The 25,388-nt window shown below is 44.7% G+C and overlaps 1 protein-coding gene across 2 annotated transcripts; it reads left to right on the top strand.

Annotated features, from left to right (window-relative positions):
• Positions 1-858: 858 nt before the first annotated feature.
• On the top strand, positions 859-16,867 carry LOC110514302 (gasdermin-E). 2 transcript variants are annotated; one of them, XM_036936671.1, is made up of 10 exons: positions 859-1,047; positions 1,661-1,916; positions 9,951-10,155; positions 12,730-12,904; positions 13,019-13,139; positions 13,777-13,902; positions 15,689-15,816; positions 15,983-16,154; positions 16,262-16,335; positions 16,430-16,867. In XM_036936671.1, the coding sequence occupies exons 2-10, from the start codon at positions 1,685-1,687 to the stop codon at positions 16,661-16,663; spliced, it is 1,467 nt and encodes a 488-aa protein (XP_036792566.1). In that variant the 5' UTR covers positions 859-1,047; positions 1,661-1,684; the 3' UTR covers positions 16,664-16,867. The 2 variants fall into 2 exon arrangements, with proteins under 2 accessions (XP_036792566.1, XP_036792568.1); XM_036936673.1 differs by lacking the exon at positions 859-1,047 and adding an exon at positions 1,212-1,344.
• Positions 16,868-25,388: the final 8,521 nt, after the last annotated feature.

Genomic DNA, 25,388 nt, shown 5'->3' with positions numbered 1-25,388 from the left:
GTGAATGATACTTTATAAAATTAAACAATGATTTAACTAGGCAAGTCAGTTAAGACTTTTTTATTTACAATGACGGCCTCCCCCAGCATCCCCTACCCCAGCATCCCCTACCCCAGAATCCCCTTCCCCGGCCTCCCCTTCCCCAGCCTCCCCTACCCCAGCATCCCCTACCCCAGCCTCCCCTACCCCAGCATCCCCTACCCCAGCATCCCCTACCCCAGCCTCCCCTAACCCGGACGATGCATTGTGCGCTGCCCTATGTGACTCCCAATCACGGCCGGTTGTGATACAGTCCAGGGTCTGCAGTGACACCTGTAGCACTGAGATACAGTGCCTTAGACCACTGCGCCACTCGGGAGCCTTAAAATACAGTAGGCTAATACTGATATTCTTGTGCTATAACAGAGTTCATCTACACAAAATATTTCACACAACCATTGTACAATGTCTCCATAACACTGTTTGTGCAGAAACACTCTGTTTTATTAAACCAGTTTTACCAAGCGCATTGTGCATTATTAGTTCTACAACTTCAGTGTGTACAGGGCCTTAAAGGAAACATTCCTCATCAAATCAAACTTTATTTGTCACATGCGCCGAATACAAAACAGATGTAGACTTAACAGTGAAATGCTTATTATCAAGCCCTTAACCAACAATGCAGTTCAAGAAATAATTAAGAAAATGTTTATCAAATAAACTAAAGTAAAAAATGATAAAAAAAGTAACACAATAAAACAACAAAAATGAGACTATATACAGGGGGTACCGGTTAGTTGAGGTCATTTGTACATGTAGGTAGTGGTAAAGTGACTGTGCATAGACAGGAAGTAGCAGCAGTTTAAAAACAAAGCTGTGCTTCGGTAGCCTGAAGTGAAAGTGAAAGTGGATGAGTTACTGAGTTATTACATGTAAGACCAGGAGCATTATTCTCTGGTAACGCTAATAACCCTGAGTCTGTGTAGGAAATAGAGGCGTTGTTGGACACTGGAGCAGACACTCTACTTGGACTTTCCAGCGACGCACATTGTTCATACGGACATCCAGGTACTTGTAGGAACTAACGTCTGCTTGGTTGAAGGATGCTATGAGGATGACAACACATCAAACCAGAATATACTTCCCAGTAATGTGGCATGTAGCTCTAACTGTTATTTTCTCATGAAATAAAACAGAAGTGAAGAGCAGGAATGTAAGAGTGGAACAGGACAGTTTCCCAGTAAAAGAGACTCCTCCTACTAGTATGTAATGAACTCTTAGCTAATGCATTTCAGACATATTCCTATCTCATTCATAACGTATCTCTAAGTCATAAGGACCCAAAGGAAAAGCAGTGGGAACCAGGTATTGAAGCAGTGTTGCGATCAGACTAAAATACAGCATGCTTTCGATTGTCTTGAATGACCAACAATTTTGACTGAAATTATTTCCTGTCTGTATTCCTGTCTTGTCAAAAGCAATGCTACTCTGTTCTGATCCACTCTTTTCCCAGGGAAAGTGAACCTTTCAAAGAGATTGTGTTTGCATTATTGAGTGTCTTGCCAACTGTGAAATGTATTTAGAAGGCTCTTCTGAAGCTGTTGTATTGAGTGTTCATGTGTTCATCCTAGTTTTGTTTCTTAGACATCTTTGTCATTTGTGTTTTTGTCATCTGCTGCAGCCAGAAACACGATCCACCACCATCATGATTTCCAAGGCCGTGAAATCCATGTTGAAGGAAGTAGATTCTAACGGTAGCCTGATCCCTGTGTCCAGTCTGAACGACAGCTCTGGTAAACTGAATCTCCTCTCACTCATTGTGAAGACCAGGCCCAGATGTGGATGCTTCTGGCAGGAACCCAAATACCAGTCCAGAGGCTTTTCCCTGAGTGATGTGCTGAAACCCGGAGAACATGAAGACAAACCTTTAAACCCAGGTAAACACCAGAACATTGGACTAGCGTTGGACTATTAACTGAAAGGTTGCAAGATCGAATCCCCGAGCTGACAAGTTAAAAATCTGTCGTTCTGCCGGCCGAACAAGGCAGTTAACCCACTGTTCCTAGGCCTTCATTGAAAATAAGAATTTGTTCTTAACTGACTTACCTAGTTAAATACAGGTAAAATTAAAATACATTTTAAAAACAGCCCCTCTGGCAGGGTTGCCAGGTCTAGAAAATATTCCCAAACATTGACAACTCAAAACCCACCCAAAAGGCCTGAAAACTAGTCCAACCTTTATTTCCTACAGCAATAAACCTTTTTTCCATTAACGTTATCGAACCAATTAGAAGGAATATTGACAAAACTTGTAATGACGTTAGAAGCAAAATTCGGTTTTCATCCAAATAATATTTATTGCAAACTATAACATGTTAAAATATAGGAATTTGAATATGTCGCAAGAGAAAATATAATTTGCCCTTATTAAACTCACCAGATAATTTTCCATCAATGGATGTCGATATTAAACTCAAAGACAGACCATATAAACAATACACGGCAGTACAATAATGACAAGATAAACAATAAACTCTTATTAGACAGGGATCCTATCAATAAGCCCCGAGGTGATGTGGTATATGGCCAATATACCACGGCTAAGGGCTGTTCTTAAACGCACGATGAAACGCCAAGTGCCTGGATACAGCCTTTGGCTGTGGGATATTGGCCATTTTTTACATGTATTTGACCTTTATTTAACTAGGCAAGTCAGTTAAGAACAAATTCTTATTTTCAGTCTAGGAACAGTGGGTTAACTGCCTGTTCAGGGGCAGAACGACAGCTTTGTACCTTGTCAGCTCGGGGATTTGAACTTGCAACCTTCCAGTTACTAGTCCAACGCTTTAACCAATAGGCTACCCTGCCGCCCCTATATAAACTAGTTACCAGTTTAAACGGGTTATTATAAACTGGTTACCAACGTAATTAGAAGAGTAAAAATAAATGTTTTGTCATACCCATGGTACGCGGTCTGATATAGCATGTCTGTCAGCCAATCAGCATTCAGGGCTCGAACCCGGTTTATAATTGTAAATAAATCCATTTAGCGCATGTACATAATCATAGATATTTTAAACCCAGGTAAACACCGGAGCAGCCCCTCAGGCAGGGTGCTTGTGTTAACCAATAGCCTGCTGGAATAGGCTACTGGGGATGAGGTCATCATTTCCATCACTGAATTAAATATGAATAATATGTAATGAAATGACTATGCTTGTCAACAACAGCCAGTGTTTGTTTACCTGTAGCCTAATCTAACTGACTCTTACTGTCAATCTAATGCATTCTAACAATTGATGACAATTGCGATAGAGCTTTGATAACTTACAATTTAATAAACTAAACATGGCCATTAGTAACTGCATAATAACACAAGGTTTCAACAACATTAAACTGAAGTTACAGGCTATTTATTAAATCCGTGTTCCAGCTCCAAGTAGGCTACACAAGTAGCACAAATTGATTTGCATCGACTCCAGCGACTCCATTTCAACATATTTATTTTGTCAAATGATATTCTACAGTAGCCAGCAACGGCATATCAATTAACAGGCTAATAGGTCGACAGATGCAAACGTGTCATTCTTCACATTTGTCTGTTTCATTGAGGACTTTTCCCAATCACAGAATCAGCGAGGGAGTTCCAGAACTTCCATTTAGGATTTCCACTAGCACATCCCCGGAAACCGTAGAACTGAGCATGTGTAAAACCCAGTCCACATTAGAAGGGAGTTTAAACCACCTCCACGTGAATTATTCTAATGCGCCCAAAGTGGTTATCCTGTGTTTTGTCACTGTTATTTCTTGATGCGCATCAGTTGTAGCGTGTTAACATGTTTTATTGTAAAATGGTTGGAAAAAATAGGTGACTCCATAATGGCATTCTAAATAGCCTACCTACAACTGGTAAAAAGTTGTCATAAAGTGTGTGTGTGCTGCTTTGTCTCCTCTCTGCCTGCAGCAGTTATCTCTCAACCACCCTAATCGAGTGTCTCAACATACACACCCTTCCAGCACTCCCTAACTCACTCACTCAGCAACAGCCTGCCTCACTGCCTGAGTCAGTTGCAGCAGGTCACAGTGAAATATCTGTATATATGTATATAATGTGTATATATATAATATATATATATATATAATGTATATAATGTGTATATATATTATATATATATATAATGTATATAATGTATGTGTATATATATATATATAGTCGTGGCTAAAAGTTTTGAGAATGACACAAATATAAATTTTCACAAAGTCTGCTGCCTCAGTTTGTATGATGGCAATATGCATATACAGAATGTTACGAAGAGTGATCAGATGAATTACAATTAATTGCAAAGTCCCTCTTTGCCATGCAAATGAACTGAATCCCAAGAAAACATTTCCACTGCATTTCAGCCCTGCCACAAAAGGACCAGCTAACATCATGTCAGTGATTCTCTCGTTAACATAGGTGTGAGAGGACAAGGCTGGAGTTTGAATAACAGACTAGAAGCTTCAAAAGGAGGGTGGTGCTTGGAATCATTGTTCTTCCTCTGTCAATCATGGTTACCTGCAAGGAAACATGTGCCGTCAGCAAAGAAGCCACTTCTCTCCAGGAAAAACATAAAGGACAGACTGATATTCTGCAAAAGGTACAGGGATTGGACTGCTGAGGACTGGGGTAAAGTCATTTTCTCTGATGAATCCTCTTTCCGATTGTTTGGGGCATCCAAAAAAAGCCTACAAAAACCCCAAGACAAAACACACCACATAAATAACCCATGTCACATCCTGGCCTGACCAAAATAATAAAGAAAACACAAAATATTAAGATCACGGCGTGACAATATCTGACATTTAATCCTAATAAAAATTCCCCTACTTTGGTGATTTAGGATCACCAATTTATTTTAAGTGAAATGTCAGAATAATAGTAGAGAGAATGATTTATTTCAGCTTTTATTTCTTTCATCACATTCCCAGTGGGTCAGAAGTTTACATATACACTCAATTCGTATTTGGTAACATTGTCTTTAAATTGTTTAACTTGGGTCAAACGTTTCGGGGTAGCCTTCCACAAGCCTCCAAACAATAAATTGGGTGAATTTTGGCCCATTCCTCCTGACAGAGCTGGTGTAACTGAGTCAGGTTTGTAGGCCTCCTTGCTCGCACACACAAATGTTCTATAGGATTGAGGTCAGGGCTTTGTGATGGCCATTCCAATACCTTGACTTTATTGTCCTTAAGTCATTTTGCCACAACTTTGGAAGTATGCTTGGGGTCATTGTCCATTTGGAAGACCCATTTGCGACCAAGCTTTAACTTCCTGACTGATGTCTTGAGATGTTGCTTCAACATATCCACATAATTTTATTTCCTTCCACATAATGTTATGTCCTATTCCAGTACTTCCTCAAATATCATTATTATTGATAACCCACATCATCAAAATAATTCACACTTGTCTTCCTATTTCCACATAATCTGCCATGGTTTACCACCCCAACTGGGCACACAACTAACCTTCCATTCACACACACTTTTATGGCCAATACAACTCACCCCGTTATAGCTATGCAGGGAACCAACCCCGCCGGGATTTACCCCCTAGAACTCACCCTTCGTAGGTTCCAGCCTGTGCGGGCTTACCTTAAGGGACTTACCCTATATTTATAGTAATTACAGGTATTAACCCACTGGGATTTACTATTGACTTTATAGTAATAGCAGGAACCAACCCACTAGAGAGTTACCCCCTAGGACTTACCTTACAGGTACCAGCCTGTATGAGTTTACATTCCGGGCCTTACCATTTACTATAAAGCTACGACCGGTTGTTACACAATGGGCTTATATAATTAAACTCAGGCTCTCCAGGTCGGTATCCCATAATTAGTTCAGCGAACGATTCTCATTTCCCCAAGATGTCAAAATGAGTGGAAACAGATATAGGAACTAGCCTACCTTGTTTGTTGCCAACTCTGCTCCACTGATGTGGACTCTTTGGTTTGATGACAAATCATGGTGAACTCTGCTCGCAGCGCCATCTGTTAGGTTCTAATTTTTCAGAGTAAATAACCAACGGACACTAGAGAAGCTTTAATCAAGTTTAATTCTGCCCAAAGGTTCTGTACAGTTGTAATTCAGACAGAAAAACATTTCTCACCATCACAGTTATATTCATCCCACTTAAGACACTCCTTCTCTCCAATCCTTACATCTTATGGTTCTACAGGAAACGGGTAATAGGATATCAAACCCTTATTACTCCCTTAAGGTGACCTGTCCTCACCTCCTGACCTCAACCCCTCCCTTCACCTAATCCACAGATGTCCATCTGTCTTTCCTGTATCAACACGGTGCTCTCGTTCCGTCCCCCAACACATTCCAACGACATCTGGCTTTCTCTAGAAAACCATTAACTTCTGACATCAAACCCAGTCGTCTCTTTCACTCCTCATATTCCATGCTTCTTCTCTAACATTTATTTAATATCTCAATATCTCACACCACTAACACCGTAACATGTAACATATGTAATTGCAGGGTACAGTGAAAATCAGGTTGTTGTTATAAGGAAGCATGTGTTAGGAAGTCCTCTGCTGGTGACTTCACCATCTCACACCACTCTCAAGCAGCTCGCCCCACTACGTCTCTCCCACACCCGAATCCGGGAGTCAAGGGGTGATGATCTCCAGCTCTCTCTGGAACTTTCCTTAACCTGTCATGATTGGTTGATAAGATCACAGCTTGAGACTTTGATACTGTGTATAGTCTCTTTGTAACAATATGCCATGACAATTTGATGGCCTAATATTGTAATAAAGTTTCTGTTTATTAGTATTTAAGACCTACATTTAATGACAGGTCTTTTTATAAACAGTCTGTTTTCTAGATGAACACAAAGTTAAAATGTCATAGGCCTATGCATGGCCATTATCTCTCGTCATAATACATACAGTACCTTCTGAAAGAGGTCATGCCACCTTTTCTTCCTCGGAGCTGGCATGTTGCCGCATCGACAGGCCAAACCCCTGAGGTGGCAAATGTCTGCAAGCAGGACATCCACTCCCTTATGGGACTGTAACCAACAGGATGAATGTATCACACTACCACAAGAACAATTAGCAATACAATGGAAACCTAATGTAAACTAGGCTAATTGTCATGCCCTGACCTTAGAGAGACGTTTTATTTCTCTATTTGGTCAGGTCAGGGTGTTATTTTGGGTGGGCGTTCTATGTTGTCTATTTCTTTGTTTTGGCCGAGTATGGTTCCCAATCAGAGGCAGCTGTCTATCGTTGTCTCTGATTGGGAATCATACTTAGGCAGCCTTTTTCCCACCTGTGTTTTGTGGGTATTTATTTTCTGTTTAGTCTCTGTTACCTGACAGAACTGTTCGCTTTCGTTTTGTTACTTCGTTCGAGTGTTTTTTGATAATAAAATAAATCATGAACACTTTTCACTCTGCGCTCTGGTCCACTCCTTCCGACGACAGGCTCTCTTTCCGTCCCCCAACACATTCCAACGCCATCTGGCTTTCTCTAGAAAACCATTAACTTCTGACATAAAACCCAGTCGTCTCTTTCACTCCTCATATTCTATGACATTTAGCCTACAAGAGTACATGGTGTTAATGGGACATTAGTCAGTATTCAAGCAAGTATGCTAATCAAGCATCATGGCAAATTAGTTAACTTTGGCTATATCATGCTGATATTAATCATGCTGATATATCACCTGACTGATTTGAATTCCCAAACAAATGGGCTAGTCAGCTGCACAACTAAATGCATTCAAGTGAAATCTGTCTGAATGAGAGAGGTGTGGGGGGCTGCCTTAATCAACATCATTGGGACATGGGGAGCAGTTGTTGGGGATTAATTGCCATGCTCAAGACCAGAACGACAGATTTTTCACCTTGTCGGCTCTGGGATTTGAACCAGCAACCTTTCTGATACAGACCCAACACTTTTAACCGCTATGCCCCTCATAGATATACAGTGGGGCACAAAAGCATTTAGTCAGCCACCAATTGTGCAAGTTCTCCCACTTAAAAAGATGAGAGAGGCCTGTAATTTTCATCATAGGTACACTTCAACTATGACAGACAAAATTAGAAAAAAAAATCCAGAAAATCACATTGTAGGATTTTTTTATGAATTTATTTGCAAATTATGGTGGAAAATAAGTATTTGGTCACCTACAAACAAGCAAGATTTCTGGCTCTCACAGACCTGTAATTTCTTCTTTAAGAGGCTCCTCTGTCCTCCACTCGTTACCTGTATTAATGGCACCTGTTTGAACTTGTTATCAGTATAAAAAAGACACCTGTCCACAACCTCAAACAGTCACACTCCAAACTCCACTATGGCCAAGACCAAAGAGCTGTCAAAGGACACCAGAAACAAAATTGTAGACCTGCACCAGGCTGGGAAGACTGAATCTGCAATAGGTAAGCAGCTTGGTTTGAAGAAATCAACTGTGGGAGCAATTATTAGGAAATGGAAGACATACAAGACCACTGATAATCTCCCTCGATCAGAGGCTCCACGCAAGATCTCACCCAGTGGGATCAAAATGATCACAAGAACGGTGAACAAAAATCCCAGAACCACACGGGGGGACCTAGTGAATGACCTGCAGAGAGCTGGGACCAAAGTAACAAAGCCTACCATCAGTAACACACTACGCCGCCAGGGACTCAAATCCTGCAGTGCCAGATGTGTCCCCCTGCTTAAGCCAGTACATGTCCAGGCCCGTCTGAAGTTTGCTAGAGAGCATTTGGATGATCCAGAAGAAGATTGGGAGAATGTCATATGGTCAGATGAAACCAAAATAGAACTTTTTGGTAAAAACTCAACTCGTCGTGTTTGGAGGAAAAAGAATGCTGAGTTGCATTCAAAGAACACCATACCTACTGTGAAGCATGGGGGTGGAAACATCATGCTTTGGGGCTGTTTTTCTGCAAAGGGACCAGGACGACTGATCCGTGTAAAGGAAAGAATGAATGGGGCCATGTATCGTGAGATTTTGAGTGAAAACCTCCTTCCATCAGCAAGGGCATTGAAGATGAAACGTGGCTGGGTCTTTCAGCATGACAATGATCCCAAACACACTGCACGGGCAATGAAGGAGTGGCTTCGTAAGAAGCATTTCAAGGTCCTGGAGTGGCCTAGCCAGTCTCCAGATCTCAACCCCATAGAACATCTTTGGAGGGAGTTGAAAGTCCATGTTGCCCAGCAACAGCCCCAAAACATCACTGCTCTAGAAGAGATCTGCATGGAGGAATGGGCCAAAATACCAGCGACAGTGTGTGAAAACCTTGTGAAGGCTTACAGAAAACGTTTGACCTCTGTCATTGCCAACAAAGGGTATATAACAAAGTATTGAGATAAACTTTTGTTATTGACCAAATACTTATTTTCCACCATAATTTGCAAATAAATCCTACAATGTGATTTTCTGGATTTTTTTTCTCATTTTGTCTGTCATAGTTGAAGTGTACCTATGATGAAAATTACAGGCCTCTCTCATCTTTTTAAGTGGGAGAACTTGCACAATTGGTGGCTGACTAAATACTTTTTTGCCCCACTGTATAAGTAATGTGAGCTATGGCTATATACATGATTGGCTTTTGAAACGTAGACATGGAGATGGTGGGTGATTGGACATGGTTGACAGACTAACATGAGTAAAACAGCGCCACAGCGCCGTGCTCTTCCAACTGAGCTACGCAGGACGAAGTCGATGTTTTTACACTTGGAACCGCAGGTTGCTCAACCTTATTCATGGTTTCTGTGTGTGTGAAGGTGGTGGAATTATGAGGGAATTAAATCAAGGTCAGAATACGTGTAGAGAGAAAAGTGCATACAAGTGAAATAAATGAAATGTTTGTGCGCATAACTCGGGTCTGAATTCCCCCTTTATGAAAAAATGATGAAAATAATCATGTTGAATTCTAATGTTGAATGTTCCCTCAGATGTGAAGGAGTCTGACTTCGTGGACCACAGTGGGACATTTGCTGACAAGAAAGAAATAAACTCAGAAGGAAATGTGGAGGGATTGGCGGCTGATTTAAAACTTAACTTGGGCTTAAAATGCTTCAACGAACAAGAGTCGTCCTTTGGCAGACTGAAGAAGGAGGAGGTGGAAGTGAAGGAGGTGGTTAACTACTCGAAAGACAAGTGAGTTGCCCTATACTGTACATACACTGAGTGTACAAAACATTGCTCTTTCCATGACAGACTGACCAGGTGAATCTGGGTTGCAATTAGTAACAAATCGTATTTCATAACATATCATATGAAATGAATGATGGACATCCACAAATGAATACACACGAAACGTAACATATTACACTAAATGGAGAGAGAAAGATTTACGTTCACTTCAATCCCTGAGTCCAGGTTGGTATGTTAACTACAATCATACGGTTCACCTGCCCAAGGAGTCCAGGTTGGTATGTTAACTACAATCATACGGTTCACCTGCCCAAGGAGTCCAGGTTGGTATGTTAACTACAATCATACGGTTCACCTGCCCAAGGAGTCCAGGTTGGTATGTTAACTACAATCCTACGGTTCACCTGCCCAAGGAGCCCAGGTTGGTATGTTAACTACAATCATACGGTTCACCTGCCCAAGGAGTCCAGGTTGGTATGTTAACTACAATCATACGGTTCACCTGCCCAAGGAGTCCAGGTTGGTATGTTAACTACAATCCTACGGTTCACCTGCCCAAGGAGCCCAGGTTGGTATGTTAACTACAATCCTACGGTTCACCTGCCCAAGGAGCCCAGGTTGGTATGTTAACTACAATCATACGGTTCACCTGCCCAAGGAGTCCAGGTTGGTACGTTAACTACAATCATACGGTTCACCTGCCCAAGGAGTCCAGGTTGGTACGTTAACTACAATCATACGGTTCACCTGCCCAAGGAGTCCAGGTTGGTATGTTAACTACAATCACACGGTTCACCTGCTCAAGGAGTCCAGGTTGGTATGTTAACTACAATCATACGGTTCACCTGCCCAAGGAGTCCAGGTTGGTACGTTAACTACAATCATACGGTTCACCTGCCCAAGGAGTCCAGGTTGGTATGTTAACTACAATCATACGGTTCACCTGCTCAAGGAGTCCAGGTTGGTATGTTAACTACAATCATACGGTTCACCTGCCCAAGGAGTCCAGGTTGGTACGTTAACTACAATCATACGGTTCACCTGCCCAAGGAGTCCAGGTTGGTATGTTAACTACAATCCTACGGTTCACCTGCCCAAGGAGTCCAGGTTGGTATGTTAACTACAATCATACGGTTCACCTGCCCAAGGAGTCCAGGTTGGTATGTTAACTACAATCCTACGGTTCACCTGCCCAAGGAGTCCAGGTTGGTATGTTAACTACAATCCTACGGTTCACCTGCCCAAGGAGTCAATATTTAGACCCAAGACCAGAGGGCAAAATGGGTTGCAATGCGGTCATGCTGGCATCTAATCTGACATGATGGTCAGGTTGTATACTGGTTGTAAAAAGGGCGTTTTCTGGTTGAAGTTCTGTCAGATGACAAAGAAGTGGAACTGTACTGATTTAGCAACTTCCTCATAAACTTAGAATACAGCTTAGAATCCTCACTGCTATCACAATCAGCATAACACTGAAGAATCCCAGGGTCTAGATTCAGTCCGGACCATGGAAGGTAATTTACACTTGAGACGACATGTACAGTTTGCAGCGTTTATGTCCAAATCTAACGCTCATTAACCTTTTTAAAATAGTTTACTGAAGAGATATGATTAAGTATTTTGCTCACAATGTAATTTCCCTTCATTTAAATTGAGGAACAGCAAATACACTTTTTATTTAGACACACACCAAATGATCAATAAAATACTCAAATGTATGACATACTGTACTTAAAGGTTGTGATTAGCTAGTATAACAGTTTGCCACTTGAGAGAATGCTTAATGTCCTTTTATATAATATTTTAATGAGTGATTTATAAGGTGGCATCACTAATGACATAAAGCTTAAGGACACATATTATATTTGTTTAAAAAAATAATATTTTAATAGCCTTCTTTGTTGTTATTGATCTATACAATATATTAAATACTTTTACTTCTATCATTCAAAATAATAGATAGATGTAGCTGTACTCAATCCAGATCACAGAAATTCAATTCAATATCAACTAAAACTATTTGTCATTTTAGGGCTGTACTCAATCCAGATCACAGAAATTCAATTCAATATCAACTAAAACTATCTGTACTCAATCCAGATCACGGAAATTCAATTCAATATCAACTAAAACTATTTGTCATTTTAGGGCTGTACTCAATCCAGATCACAGAAATTCAATTCAATATCAACTAAAACTATTTGTCATTTTAGGGCTGTACTCATCCAGATCACAGAAATTCAATTCAATATCAACTAAAACTATCTGTCATTTTAGGGCTGTACTCAATCCAGATCACAGAAATTCAGCTTTGCAGTGTGATTGAAATGCATGATGATTATTTCCCTGGTAAACGCTGCATATGTCGGCTCAAACGGAAACGACTTTTACATTTCTTTTGCGTAATCCGTAACGCTTCAGTGTTACAGATTGAAGAGAGCCTTGAAAGGGTTTTTCATGGTTGCAAAGGCGAGGGAAGTAACCCTCTAGTAAGAAGCATAACTAGTACCTTTAAATAATATTTCCTTGCCCACTCTATATTTTGTATAACATCATTTATTTGGGTCCCTCCTGCAGACGTCTGGACATGACCCACCCTGTGATCAAGCAGACCCGGGAGAAGCCCAGGGCAATATTAGGGGTGTTGACGGAGAGGATTATGACATCACAACCTTGCCCGGTCACAAACAAAGTCCAGAAGCGTGGCAATGCAGGAGCCAACATGAGCGCCTGCGTGGCCCTGAACGTGAAGGTAGTAGGAAGGATTACTAGGCGTTCTACTGAAGTCAATTATGTTTTTATCATATATTCATGAGTGGAAAACGGGCACCAAACGTCTCTGACTGATTTGACATTTCCTCCACAGGCCTCTATGAAGCAGAGCGGCAGTACTCAAACAGAGAGTGATGTGTCACTGAAGATTCCTGAATATACTGTCGTGGCCTTCAGTCTGATTGAACTCAAGGTCAAACGCAATGGAAAGTTTGGTGAGGAAGTGTATGGTTTATCAATGTCCCAGGTATAGCTGCATGGTAAAGTACACAGCCAGCGTCTATGTTCCTCAATGTATTTAGTATATCCCACTGTATTTAGTATAGCCACTGTATTTAGTATAGCCACTGTATTAAGTATAGCCACTGTATTTAGTATATCCACTGTATTTAGTATAGCCACTGTATTAAGTATAGCCACTGTATTTAGTATATCCACTGTATTTAGTATAGCCACTGTATTTAGTACAGCCACTGTATTAAGTATAGCCACTGTATTTAGTATATCCACTGTATTTAGTATAGCCACTGTATTAAGTATAGCCACTGTATTTAGTATATCCACTGTATTTAGTATAGCCACTGTATTTAGTATAGCCACTGTATTTAGTATATCCCACTGTATTTAGTATAGCCACTGTATTAAGTATAGCCACTGTATTTAGTATATCCACTGTATTTAGTATAGCCACTGTATTTAGTATAGCCACTGTATTTAGTATATCCCACTGTATTTAGTATAGCCACTGTATTAAGTATAGCCACTGTATTTAGTATAGCCACTGTATTTAGTATAGCCACTGTATCTGCCTGTGTGTGACTGGTTATGACTGTTTTCTGCTCTTGTCCACAGAGCTGTGCCTCTTCTCCAACAATGGGGGCTTTGAAAAGGTTAGGTCAAATTACGAGATTGAAGAGGATGGATTTATGGACCTGGTAGGCGACTTTGATGCCAACAGCCCCTTAAATCTGAACAAAGGTAATAATGCCAGTGGAGGGTAATGTCTCCTGTTTAGTGGTCAACATGTAGTCTACTAAATAGAACGTCTGGTCAACATGTAGTCTACTGAATGGAACGTCTGGTCAACATGTAGTCTACTGAATGGAACGTCTGGTCAACATATAGTCTACTAAATGGAATGTCTGGACAACATGTAATGTAGTCTACTGAATGGAATGTCTGGTCAACATGTAATATAGTCTACTGAATTGAACGTCTGGTCAACATGTAGTCTACTGAATGGAATGTCTGGTCAACATGTAATGTAGTCTACTGAATGGAACGTCTGGTCAACATGTAATGTAGTCTACTGAATGGAACGTCTGGTCAACATGTAGTCTACTGAATGGAACGTCTGGTCAACATGTAGTCTACTGAATGGAATGTCTGGTCAACATGTAATGTAGTCTACTGAATGGAATGTCTGGTCAACATGTAGTCTACTGAATGGAACGTCTGGTCAACATGTAGTCTACTGAATGGAACGTCTGGTCAACATGTAGTCTACTGAATGGAATGTCTGGTCAACATGTAATGTAGTCTACTGAATGGAACGTCTGGTCAACATGTAATGTAGTCTACTGAATGGAACGTCTGGTCAACATGTAATGTAGTCTACTGAATGGAATGTCTGGTCAACATGTAGTGTGGTCTACTGAATGGAACGTCTGGTCAACATGTAATGTAGTCTACTGAATGGAATGTCTGGTCAACATGTAATGTAGTCTACTGAATGGAATGTCTGGTCAACATGTAATGTAGTCTACTGAATGGAATGTCTGATCAACATGTAGTCTACTGAATGGAACGTCCGGTCAACATGTAGTCTACTGAATAGAACGTCTGGTCAACATGTAGTCTACTGAATGGAACGTCTGGTCAACATGTAGTCTACTGAATTGAACATCTGGTCAACATGTAATGTAGTCTACTGAATGGAACGTCCGGTCAACATGTAATGTAGTCTACTGAATGGAATGTCTGGTCAACATGTAGTCTACTGAATGGAACGTCTGGTCAACATGTAATGTAGTCTACTGAATGGAACGTCTGGTCAACATGTAATGTAGTCTACTGAATGGAACATCTGATCAACATGTAATGTAGTCTACTGAATGGAACGTCTGGTCAACATGTAATGTAGTCTACTGAATGGAATGTCTGGTCAACATGTAGTCTACTGAATGGAACGTCTGGTAAACATGTAGTCTACTGAATGGAACGTCTGGTCAACATGTAGTCTACTGAATGGAACGTCTGGTCAACATGTAATGTAGTCTACTGAATGGAACGTCTGGTCAACATGTAATGTAGTCTACTGAATGGAACGTCTGGTCAACATGGAGTCTACTGAATGGAACGTCTGGTCAACATGTAATGTAGTCTACTGAATGGAATGTCTGGTCAACATGTAATGTAGTCTACTGAATGGAACGTCTGGTCAACATGTAGTCTACTGAATGGAACGTCTGGTCAACATGTAATGTAGTCTACTGAACGGAACGTCTGGTCAACATGTAATGTAGTCTACTGAATGGAATGTTTGGTCAACATGTAGTCTACTGAATGGAACGTCTGGTCAACATGTAATGTAGTCTACTGAATGGAACGTCTGGTCAACATGTAGTCTACTGAATGGAATGTTCAATATTTAAGTTGTTATTTTTGATTAGTTATGAAGTTAACACACTTTTGGTATATAAAAACCCCGTTGATCAATATTTTACAAAGTAACACGTTCTGTCTGTTGTTTGTGTATTGACAGAACTGGAGAAACTGAGTAGTCATTTCCAGCTGCTGTCAGTCCTGCCAGCAGACACACGTTCCTCTCTGCTCCAGCTCCTCAAGACAACCATGGAGGACAGAGAGGCAGTCAGTGTGCTGGAGAGTGTGGTGAGTGAGGCGTACAGAAACAGGGCCCAAACACACACACACACACACACACACACACACACACACACACACACACACACACACACACACACACACACACACACACACACACACACACACACACACCTAATAGCAGGGATGAATATCTCACTCTCTCTCATCACAGCTGGATCAGATGTGTGATGGTGAGACTCCTGACCTGGGTGATCTGGAAGAGTCTGAGAGGGAAACAGTCCAGGCCATACTGGATCTTGTAGACCAATGTGTTGGGAAGGAAGAGGACGAGATCAGATCCTCACTTCTCAGTGCCGTCCACCTCATTGTCAGTGCCATGGACGGTGAGATAGAGAGCAGTTTTCACAGGATTCTCCAGTTATTATTTGATCAGTTCCTGGGAAACTAGGTTCACTACTGTGGTTTTATGTGTGTATATTTATATCTTCAGGAATGACAGATGAAGGTCTCTCTGTGTTGGGATCCTGTTGCAGTCCTCCAGTCTTACAGGCCCTGCAGATCCTGGTGAGTTCACACCTGCTTGATTGAGCCTCTAGTCCTATATGGCCTTTTAGAAAAGAGTGCATGTAAGCTTATTCCTGTGCTGCTTGTCCTCCAGGTGCAGCATGTGGCAGCAGGGAGTGGGGAGACCCTCTCTCTGAGAGATGCAGGTCTGGCTATTCTGACTGAGGAGGAGCTGTATCAGAGGACAGAGCGTCTCTTTGCCCTCTCCAATGTGGAACTTACCAGATTGAATGAGGACGCAGAATTCACAGTGACTTCAGTTATCTGTCCTGGACACCTTCCTCTTGTCATGAGTATCGCTGTGAATGGCCTGGCCTGTTTAGGATAGATTGAGCCGAATAGAAACATTCCTTGTGCTACAAAGTGGATACATGAACTGCACCGCCAGGGATGAGTTTCAGAAATGTCACATTTTATAACATATTGTTGATGATTGCAAAGCGACAGGAGTAAAGCATATCAAAAACAAGATAATGCACGTGTGAAGAAAAATGTATAGCACAATATGAATAAATCAATACATAAATTCCAACTACTGTACATTAATTAATGACCCATTCCTACGTTATACTTCCGTGATAATGGCTTTTCATCAAAACTGTAAGGAGTGCGTACTGGCGACAGAGAAGTCAAACGCAGGAGAGAAAGAATGGTGTTTCTAAACGGTGCAGTTTAATAACAAAAACCCACCGGAAAACAGAGCAATACAAAATAATGGGTACATAACCCGACGCACACCAGGACAAACGCGCACAAGCACTTACAATAAACAATCACCGACAAGGACATGAGGGGGAACAGAGGGTTAAATACACAACATGTAATCGATGGGATTGGAACCAGGTGTGATGGAAGACAAGACAAAACCAAAGGAACATGAAAAGAGGATCAGCGATGAGTAGAAGGTCGGTGACTTTGACGGCCGAACGCCGCCCGAACAAGGAGAGGGACCAACTTTGGCGGAAGTCGTGACAGTACCCCCCCTCCCCCCTGACGCGCAGCTCCAGCAGCACGTCGACACCAGCTTTGGGGACGACCCGGAGGGCGAGGCGCAGGGCGATCTGGACGAAGACGGTGGAACTCCTGCAGCATAGATGGGTCCAACACGTCCTCGACCGGAAACCAGCACCTCTACTCCGGGCCGTACCCCTCCCACTCCACGAGATACTGAAGGCCTGGCGCCTGGCGCCTCGAATCCAGTATGGAGCAAAGGGAGTACGCCGGGGCTCACCCGATGTCCAGAGGGGGCGAAGGAACCTCCCGCACCTCAGACTCCTGGAGCGGGCCAGCCACCACCGGCCTGAGGAGTGACACATGAAACGAGGGGTTAATACGGTAATCAGGAGGAAGCTGTAACCTATAACAACCTCGTTCACTCTCCTCAGGACTTTAAATGGCCCCACAAACCGCAGACCCAGCTTCCGGCAGGGCAGGAGGAGGGGCAGGTTTCGGGTTGAGAGACAGACCCGGTCCCCCGGTGCGAACACTGGGGTCTCACTGCGGTGGCTATCTGCATTCCTCTTTTGGCGCGTCATGGCCTGCTGAAGGTGGACACGGACGGCTTCCCATGTCTCCTCCGCGCGCCTGAACCAGTCGTCCACTGCAGGAACCTCGGTCTGACCTTGATGCCAAGGCACCAGAACCGGCTGGTACCCCAGCACGCACTGGAAGGGAGAGAGGTTAGTGGAGGAGTGGCGGAGCGAGTTCTGTGCCATCTCGGCCCAGGGCACGAACGCCGCCCACTCCCCCGACCGGTCATGGCAATAGGACCGCAGAAACCTACCCACATCCTGGTTCACTCTCTCCACCTGCCCATTACTCTCGGGGTGAAACCTTGAAGAAAGACTGATCGAAACCTCCAGACGTTCCATGACCCTAGACGTGAACTGGGGACCCCAATCAGACACTATATCCTCAGGAACCCATAGTGCCGGAAGACGTGTGTAAACAAGGCCTCCGCAGTCTGTAGGGCCGTAGGGAGACCGGGCAAAGGAAGGAGATGACAGGACTTAGAGAAACGATCCACAACAACCAGGATCGCGGTTTTACCCTGTAAGAGTGGAAGATCAGTCAGAAAATCCACTGACAGGTGCAACCAAGGCCGCTGTGGAACGGGTACCTTACCTCTGGGTTGGTGCCTCGGAGCCTTACACTGGACGCACACCAAGCAGGAGGAAACATAAACCCTCACATCCTTAGCCAACGTGGGCCACCAGTACCTCCCGCTCAAACAGTGCACAGTCCGACCGATCCCAGGATGACCAGAGGAGAGTGACGTGTGGGCCCAATAGATCAACCGGTCACGAACAGCTGACGGGACGTACAGACGCCCAGCGGGACACTGGACGGGAGCGGGCTCTGCACGTAACGCCTGCTCAATGTCCGTGTCCAGCTCCCACACTACCGTCGCCACCAGGCTGGAGGCCGGGAGTATGGGAGTGGGATCCATGGGCCGCTCCTCTGTGTCATAGAGTCAGGACAATGTTTCTGCCTTAATGTTCTGGGAACCTGGTCTGTAGGAAAGGGTAAACACAAAACGGGTGAAAAACATGGCCCACCTTGCCTGGCGAGGTTCAGTCTCCTCGCTGCCCGGATGTACTCCAAATTGTGGTGGTCAGTCCAGATGAGAAAAGGGTGTCTAGCCCCCTCAAGCCAATGTCGCCACACCTTCAAGGCCCTGACAACAGCCAACAGCTCCCGGTCCCCCACATCATAGTTTCGCTCCGCCGGGCTGAGCTTCTTCGCGAAGAAGGCACAGGGGTTGAGCTTCGGTGGTGTACCCGAGTGCTGAGAGAGCACAGCTCCTATCCCAGCCTCGGACGCATCCACCTCCACTATGAACACCAAAGAGGGATCCTGATGGGCCAGCACGGGAGCCGAGGTAAACAGAGCCCTCAGGTGACTAAAGGCCCTGTCCGCCTCAGCTGACCACTGCAAGCGTACCGCTTCAGCAGTGTGGTAATGGGAGCCACTACCTGACCAAAACCTCGGATAAACCTCCGGTAGTAGTTGGCAAACCCTAAGAACCGCTGCACCTCCTTAACTGTGGTGGGAGTCGGCTAATTACACACGGCTGAAATGCGGTCACTCTCCATCTCGACCTCTGAGGTGGAAATGCGATACCCTAGGAAGGAGACGGACTGCTGAAAGAACAAGCACTTCTCAGCTTTGATGTACAGGTCATGCTCCAACAGGCGACAAAGCACCTTGCGCACCGGGGACACATGCTCGGTGCGTGTAGCGGAGTATATCAGAATGTCATCAATATACACCACCACACCCTGCCCGTGCAGGTCCCTGAAAATCTTGTCTACTAAGGCTTGGAAGACTGATGGCGCATTCATCAACCCGTACGGCATGACGAGGTACTCATAGTGCCCTGAGGTGGTACTGAAAGCCGTCTTCCACTCGTCTCCCTCCCGGAAACGCACCAGGTTGTAAGCGCTCCTGAGCTCTAGTTTGGTGAAGAAGTGCGCCCAGTGCATTGACTCAATCGCTGTGGCTATGAGCGGTAGTGGGTAACTATACCTCACAGTGATCTGATTCAGACCACGATAGTCAATATACGGGCGCAGACCTCCCTCCTTCTTCTTCACAAAAAAGAAACTCGAGGAGGCGGGTGAAGTGGAGGACCGAATGTACACCTGACGCAGGGATTCGGAGACATATGTTTCAATAGCCTCCGTCTCCGCCTGTGAGAGGTGATACACGTGACTCCTGGAAAGTGCAGCGTCTACCAGGAGATTTATCGCACAATCGCCCCATCGATGAGGTGATAATTGAGTCGCCTTCTCTAAAAAGAAGGCGACTCAATTAGAGCCAAATCGGCATATTCAGGGGGAATGCGCATGGTGGAGACCTGGTCTGGACTCTCCACCGTAGTAGCACCAATGGAAACCCCTAAACACCTATCTGAGCACTCTCACGACCACCCTGTGAGAGCCCTCTGTGGCCAAGAAACAGTGGGGTTATGACAAGCTAACCAGGGTAGGCCCAGCACCACGGGAAACACAGGAGAGTCAATAAGGAAGAGACTAATTCTCTCCTTGTGACCTCCCTGTGTCACCATGCCCAAAGGAGCGGTGACCTCCTTAATCAACCCTGACCCTAATGGTCGATTATCTAAGGCGTGAACGGGGAAAGGCACAGCCATGGGAACAATGGGGATCCCAAAACTATAGGCTAACGCTCTATCAATAAAATTCCCAGCCGCGCCTGAATCGACGAGCCCCTTATGCTGGGAATGCGGGGGGAAACTCAGGGAAAGTGACATACACAAACATATGAGCAACAGAGGACTCCAGAGTGCCCTGCCTGCTGCCTCGATCCCCAGAGGAACCAACCAACCCGGCACCGACCGGCAGTGTGACCTCTGCGGCCACACATGGTGCACAAGCTGGAACCCTCTCCGGTCTAACTGCGCACCGCCCCTCCCAGCTCAATGGGTATCGGAGAGAGGGTGTGGGAGGATGGAACCTCCAGACCCCGATCAGAACGTCCGCGGGTAGCCATCAGGTTGTCCAGCCAGATGGACAGGTCCACCAGCTGGTCGAACGTGAGTGTGGTGTCTCTGCAGGCCAACTCCCGACAGACGTCCTCGCGCAGACTGCAATGGTAATGGTCAATCAGGGCCCGGTCGCTCCATCCCGTGCAGGCAGCCAGGGTCCTAAACTCCAGGGCGAACTCCTGGGCGCTCCTCATCTCCTGCCTCAGATGGAAGAGGCGCTCACCCGCCGCTCTACCCTCGGGTGGGTGGTCGAAGACTGTCCAGAAACTGCGGGTGACCTCCTCAAACTGGTCCAACGCCGCATCTCCCTCTCCCCATACGGTGTTGGCCCACTCCAGGGCTCTCCCGGTGAGGCACGAGACGAGGGCGGACACCCTCTCACGGCCTGATGGAGCCGGGAGGACGGTGACCAGGTATAGGTCCAGTTGAAGAAGGAACCCCTGGCAGTTTGCAGTCTTTCTGTCATACTCCTGGGGCAGGGAGAGACGAATCCCACTGGAACCAGGAGGAAGAGGGGCGCTCAGAGAGGACCCCGGTTGTGCTGGTGGAGGCGTTGGAAGAACTCCCTGTCTCTCCCAGCGGTCCATAGTCTGGAGTGACCCAGCCCCAAAGCTAGCCCTGAGCCAAGCCCACCTCCCGGCCTACTCAGTAATCACTCGGCTACACAGCCTATGCCTCCCGGACTCTACTCCAACACGGCTAGAATCCAACACTCCACCGGATCCTTGCCGTAAGCTCTGGACCTTTGCATCGGATCATCGCTGCTAGCTAACTGCTACCGAGTGGCTATAGTGGCTAACGCCCCTGTCCCAAAGTTAGCACCAGTTAGCAAACAAAATTACTACAACTACAATACCTCTTTCGCCATCTGGCTTGGACCCCTTTGTCGACACGGCGCCCCGCCGTACCACCACGACTGGTCCGCCAACGTAACTCCATCCTCTGTGCCCTCAACCGGCTTTTGCCAGACGTTGGAGCAGACGTTTCTCCTTACCCCGGCCTACTAACTTTAAACGCAGTGTCTCCCGCGTGCTAGCGTAGTAACGACTACCCCGCGGCTTCCCTGTTCCATCTATTGCTGTTCACTGGACCCTATGAACACTTGGCTACATAGTTGATGCCTGCTGGACTGCTCATTAATCACGGTACGCCATTTTGTTTAATTTAGTTGTGTAGTTAACCGACCCTCTCTGCCCATTCATCGCCATTTTACCTGTTGTTGTTGTCTAGCTGATTAGCTGTTGTTGTCTTACTGGTTGTTCTCTTAGCTAGCTCTCCCAATCAACACCTGTGATTGCATAATGCCTCACTCTACGTCTCTCTCAAATGTCAATATGCCTTGTATAATGTTGTTTAGGATAGTTATCATTGTTTTAGTTCACTGCGGAGCCCCTAGTCCCACTCAACATGCCTCAGATACCTCCTTTGTCCCACCTCCCACACTGGCGGTGACCTCACCTAGCATAACTAGCACATCCAGAGATGCAACCTCTCTTATCACTCAGTGCCTGGGTTTACCTCCACTGTACCCGCACCCCACCATACCCCTGTCTGTACATTATGCCCTGAATCTATTCTACCACGCCCAGAAATCTGCTCCTTTTATTCTCTGTCCCCAACGCACTAGACAACAACTTTTGATAGCCTTTAGCCGTACCCTCATCCTACTCCTCCTCCGTTCCTCAGGTGATGTGGAGGCTAACCCAGGCCCTTCGTGTCCCCAGGCACTCTCATTTGTTGACTTCTGTAACCGAAAAAGCCTTGGTTTCATGCATGTTAACATCAGAAGCCTCCTCCCTAACTTTGTTTACTCACTGTTTACTTCAATTCTCAGGCCGACTCTCTTCTCTGTATACATCAATGATGTCGCTCTTGCTTCTGGTGATTCTCTGATCCACCTCTACGCAGACGACACCATTCTGTATACATCTGGCCCTTCTTTGGACACTGTGTTAACTAACCTCCAAATGAGCTTCAATGCCATACAACACTCCTTCCGTGGCCTTGAACTGCTCTTAAATGCTAGTAAAACCAAATGCATGCATTTCAACCGTTCGCTGCCCGCACCTGCCCGCCTGTGGACAACTACAAATACCTAGGTGTCTGGTTAGACTGTAAACTCTCCTTCCAGTCTCACATTAAACATCTCCAATCCAAAATGCAATCTAGAATTGGCTTCCTATTTCGCAACAAAGCCTCCTTCACTCAGGCCGCCAAACATACCCTCGTAAAACTGACTATCCTACCGATCCTCGACTTCGGCGATGTCATTTACAAAATAGCTTCCAATACTCTACTCAGCAAACTAGATGCAGTCTATCACAGTGCCATCTGTTTTGTCACTAAAGCCCCTTATACAACCCACCAATGCGACCTGTATGCTCTAGTCGGCTGGCCCTCGCTACATATTCGTCGCCAGACCCACTGGCTCCAGGTCATCTATAAGTTTATGCTAGGTAAAGCTCCGCCTTATCTCAGCTCACTGGTCACAATAGCACGCTCTCCAGCAGGTATATCTCACTGGTCATCCCCAAAGCCAACACCTCCTTTGGCCACTTTTCCTTCCAGTTCTCTGCTGCCAATGACTGGAACGAATTGCAAAAATCGCTAAAGCTGGGAGACTTATATTTCCCTCATTAACATTAAACATCAGCTATCTGAGCAGCTAACTGATCGCTGCAACTGTACATAGCACATCTGTAAATAGCTCACCCAATCTACCTACCTCATCCCCATATTGTTTTTATTTACTTTTCTGCTCTTTTACACACCAGTGTTTCTACTTGCACATCATCATCTGCTCATCTATCACTCCAGTGTTAATTTGCTAACTTGTAATTATTTCGCTACTATGGCCTATTTATTGCCTTACCTCCACACACCATTTGCACACTGTATATACACATTATTTTTTTTCTATTGTGTTATTGACTGAATGTTTATTCCATGTGTAACTCTGTGTTGTTGTTTGTGTTGCACTGCTTTGCTTTATCTTGGCCAGGTCGCAGATGTAAATGAGAACTTGTTCTCAACTAGCCTACCTGGTTAAATAAAGGTGAAATCAATAAAATATATATGTATTTTAGAAATTTGGCCGTTCCTGCATGTGGGCATCCCATGTGGGCACTCCCCCCCTCAAGCATCCCATTGGTTCCTTCATCTGTGGGGTTTGGCGGTGGTTGACATCCAAAGTCATGGTACCTACTGTACTGGAGCGCCCCCATCTCCTGCATGTCCTGGTTTAAATATGGACCAACAGAAGTATAAAGAGGGGTTTCTGCAGATGCAGGAATGCTCAAATGCAGGAACGCCCGGAATTGCAGTCCAAAATTGCACCCTCCTCAGTCAAACAACAAACTCTTCACTGTGCATGAAGTTTCAAATGTATTCTAAATGCAAATGTATTCAAAATAAGACATTTACATAAGTATACAGACCCTTTACTCAGTACTTTGTTGAAGCACCTTTCATTGTGATTATAGCGAAGTCAAGCCTTCCATTCTTCTCTGCAGATCCACTCCAGCTCTGTCCAGGGTTGTTCGATCGGGTTCAAGTCCGGGCTCTGGCTGGGCCACTCAAAGACATTCAGAGACTTGTCCCGAAGCCACACCTGCGTTGTCTTGGCTGTTTGCTTAGGGTCCTTGTCCTCTTAGAAGGTGAACCTTCACCCCATTCTGAGGTCCTGAGCACTCTGGAGCAGGTTTTCATCAAGGATCTCTCTGTACTTTGCTCCGTTCATCTTTCCCTCGATCCGGACTAGTCTCCCAGTCCCTGCCGCTGAAAAACATCCCCACAGGATGGTGCCAGGTTTTCTCCAAACGAGAAGCTTGGCATTCAGGCCAAAGAGTTCAATCTTGGTTTCATCAGATCAGAGAACCTTGTTTATCATGGTCAGAGTCCTTTAGGTGCCTTTTGGCAAAATCCAAGTGGGCTGTCATGTGCCTTTTACTGAGGAGTGGCTTCCTCCTGGCAACTCTACCATAAAGGCCTGATTGGTGGAGTGCTGCAGAGACGGTTGTCCTTCTGGAAGGTTCTCCCATCTCCACAGAGGAACTCTGGAGCTCTGTCAGAGTGACCATCAGGTTCTTGGTCACCTCCCTGACCAAGGCCCTTCTCCCCCGATTGCTCAGTTTCTCCGGGAGGCTAGTTTTAAGGAAGAGTCTTGGTGTTTCCAAACTTCTTTCATATAAGAATGATGGAGGCCACTGTGTTCTTGGAGACGTTCAATGCCCTCAGAAATGTTTTGGTACCCTTCCCCAGATCTGTGCCTCTACACAATCCTGTCTCGAAGCTCTACGGACAATTCCTGGCTTGGTTTTTGCTCTGACATTCACTGTTGAACTGTGGGACCTTATATAGACAGATGTGTGCCTTTCCAAATCATGTCCAAACAGTTGAATTGACCACAGGTGATCAATGGAAACAGGATGCGCCTAAGCCCAATTTCGAGCCTCATAGCAAAGGGTCTGAATACTCATATAAATAAGGTATTTCGGTTTTTCATTTTTTATACATTTGCTAAAATAAAAATAAAACCTGTTTTTCT

The sequence above is a fragment of the Oncorhynchus mykiss genome, chromosome 2 (genome assembly GCF_013265735.2).
Source record: "Oncorhynchus mykiss isolate Arlee chromosome 2, USDA_OmykA_1.1, whole genome shotgun sequence".
Lineage (NCBI taxonomy): Eukaryota > Metazoa > Chordata > Actinopteri > Salmoniformes > Salmonidae > Oncorhynchus > Oncorhynchus mykiss.
This window is presented reverse-complemented; position numbering and strand designations above follow the sequence as displayed.

Coding starts and splice junctions, on each gene's coding strand:
- LOC110514302 (XM_036936671.1), top strand. CDS start 1,685: ATGATTTCCAAGGCCGTGAAATCCATGTTGAAGGAAGTAGATTCTAAC. Junction 1,917..9,950: donor AGACAAACCTTTAAACCCAG/GTAAACACCAGA, acceptor ATGTTCCCTCAG/ATGTGAAGGAGTCTGACTTC. Junction 16,155..16,261: donor CATTGTCAGTGCCATGGACG/GTGAGATAGAGA, acceptor TTATATCTTCAG/GAATGACAGATGAAGGTCTC.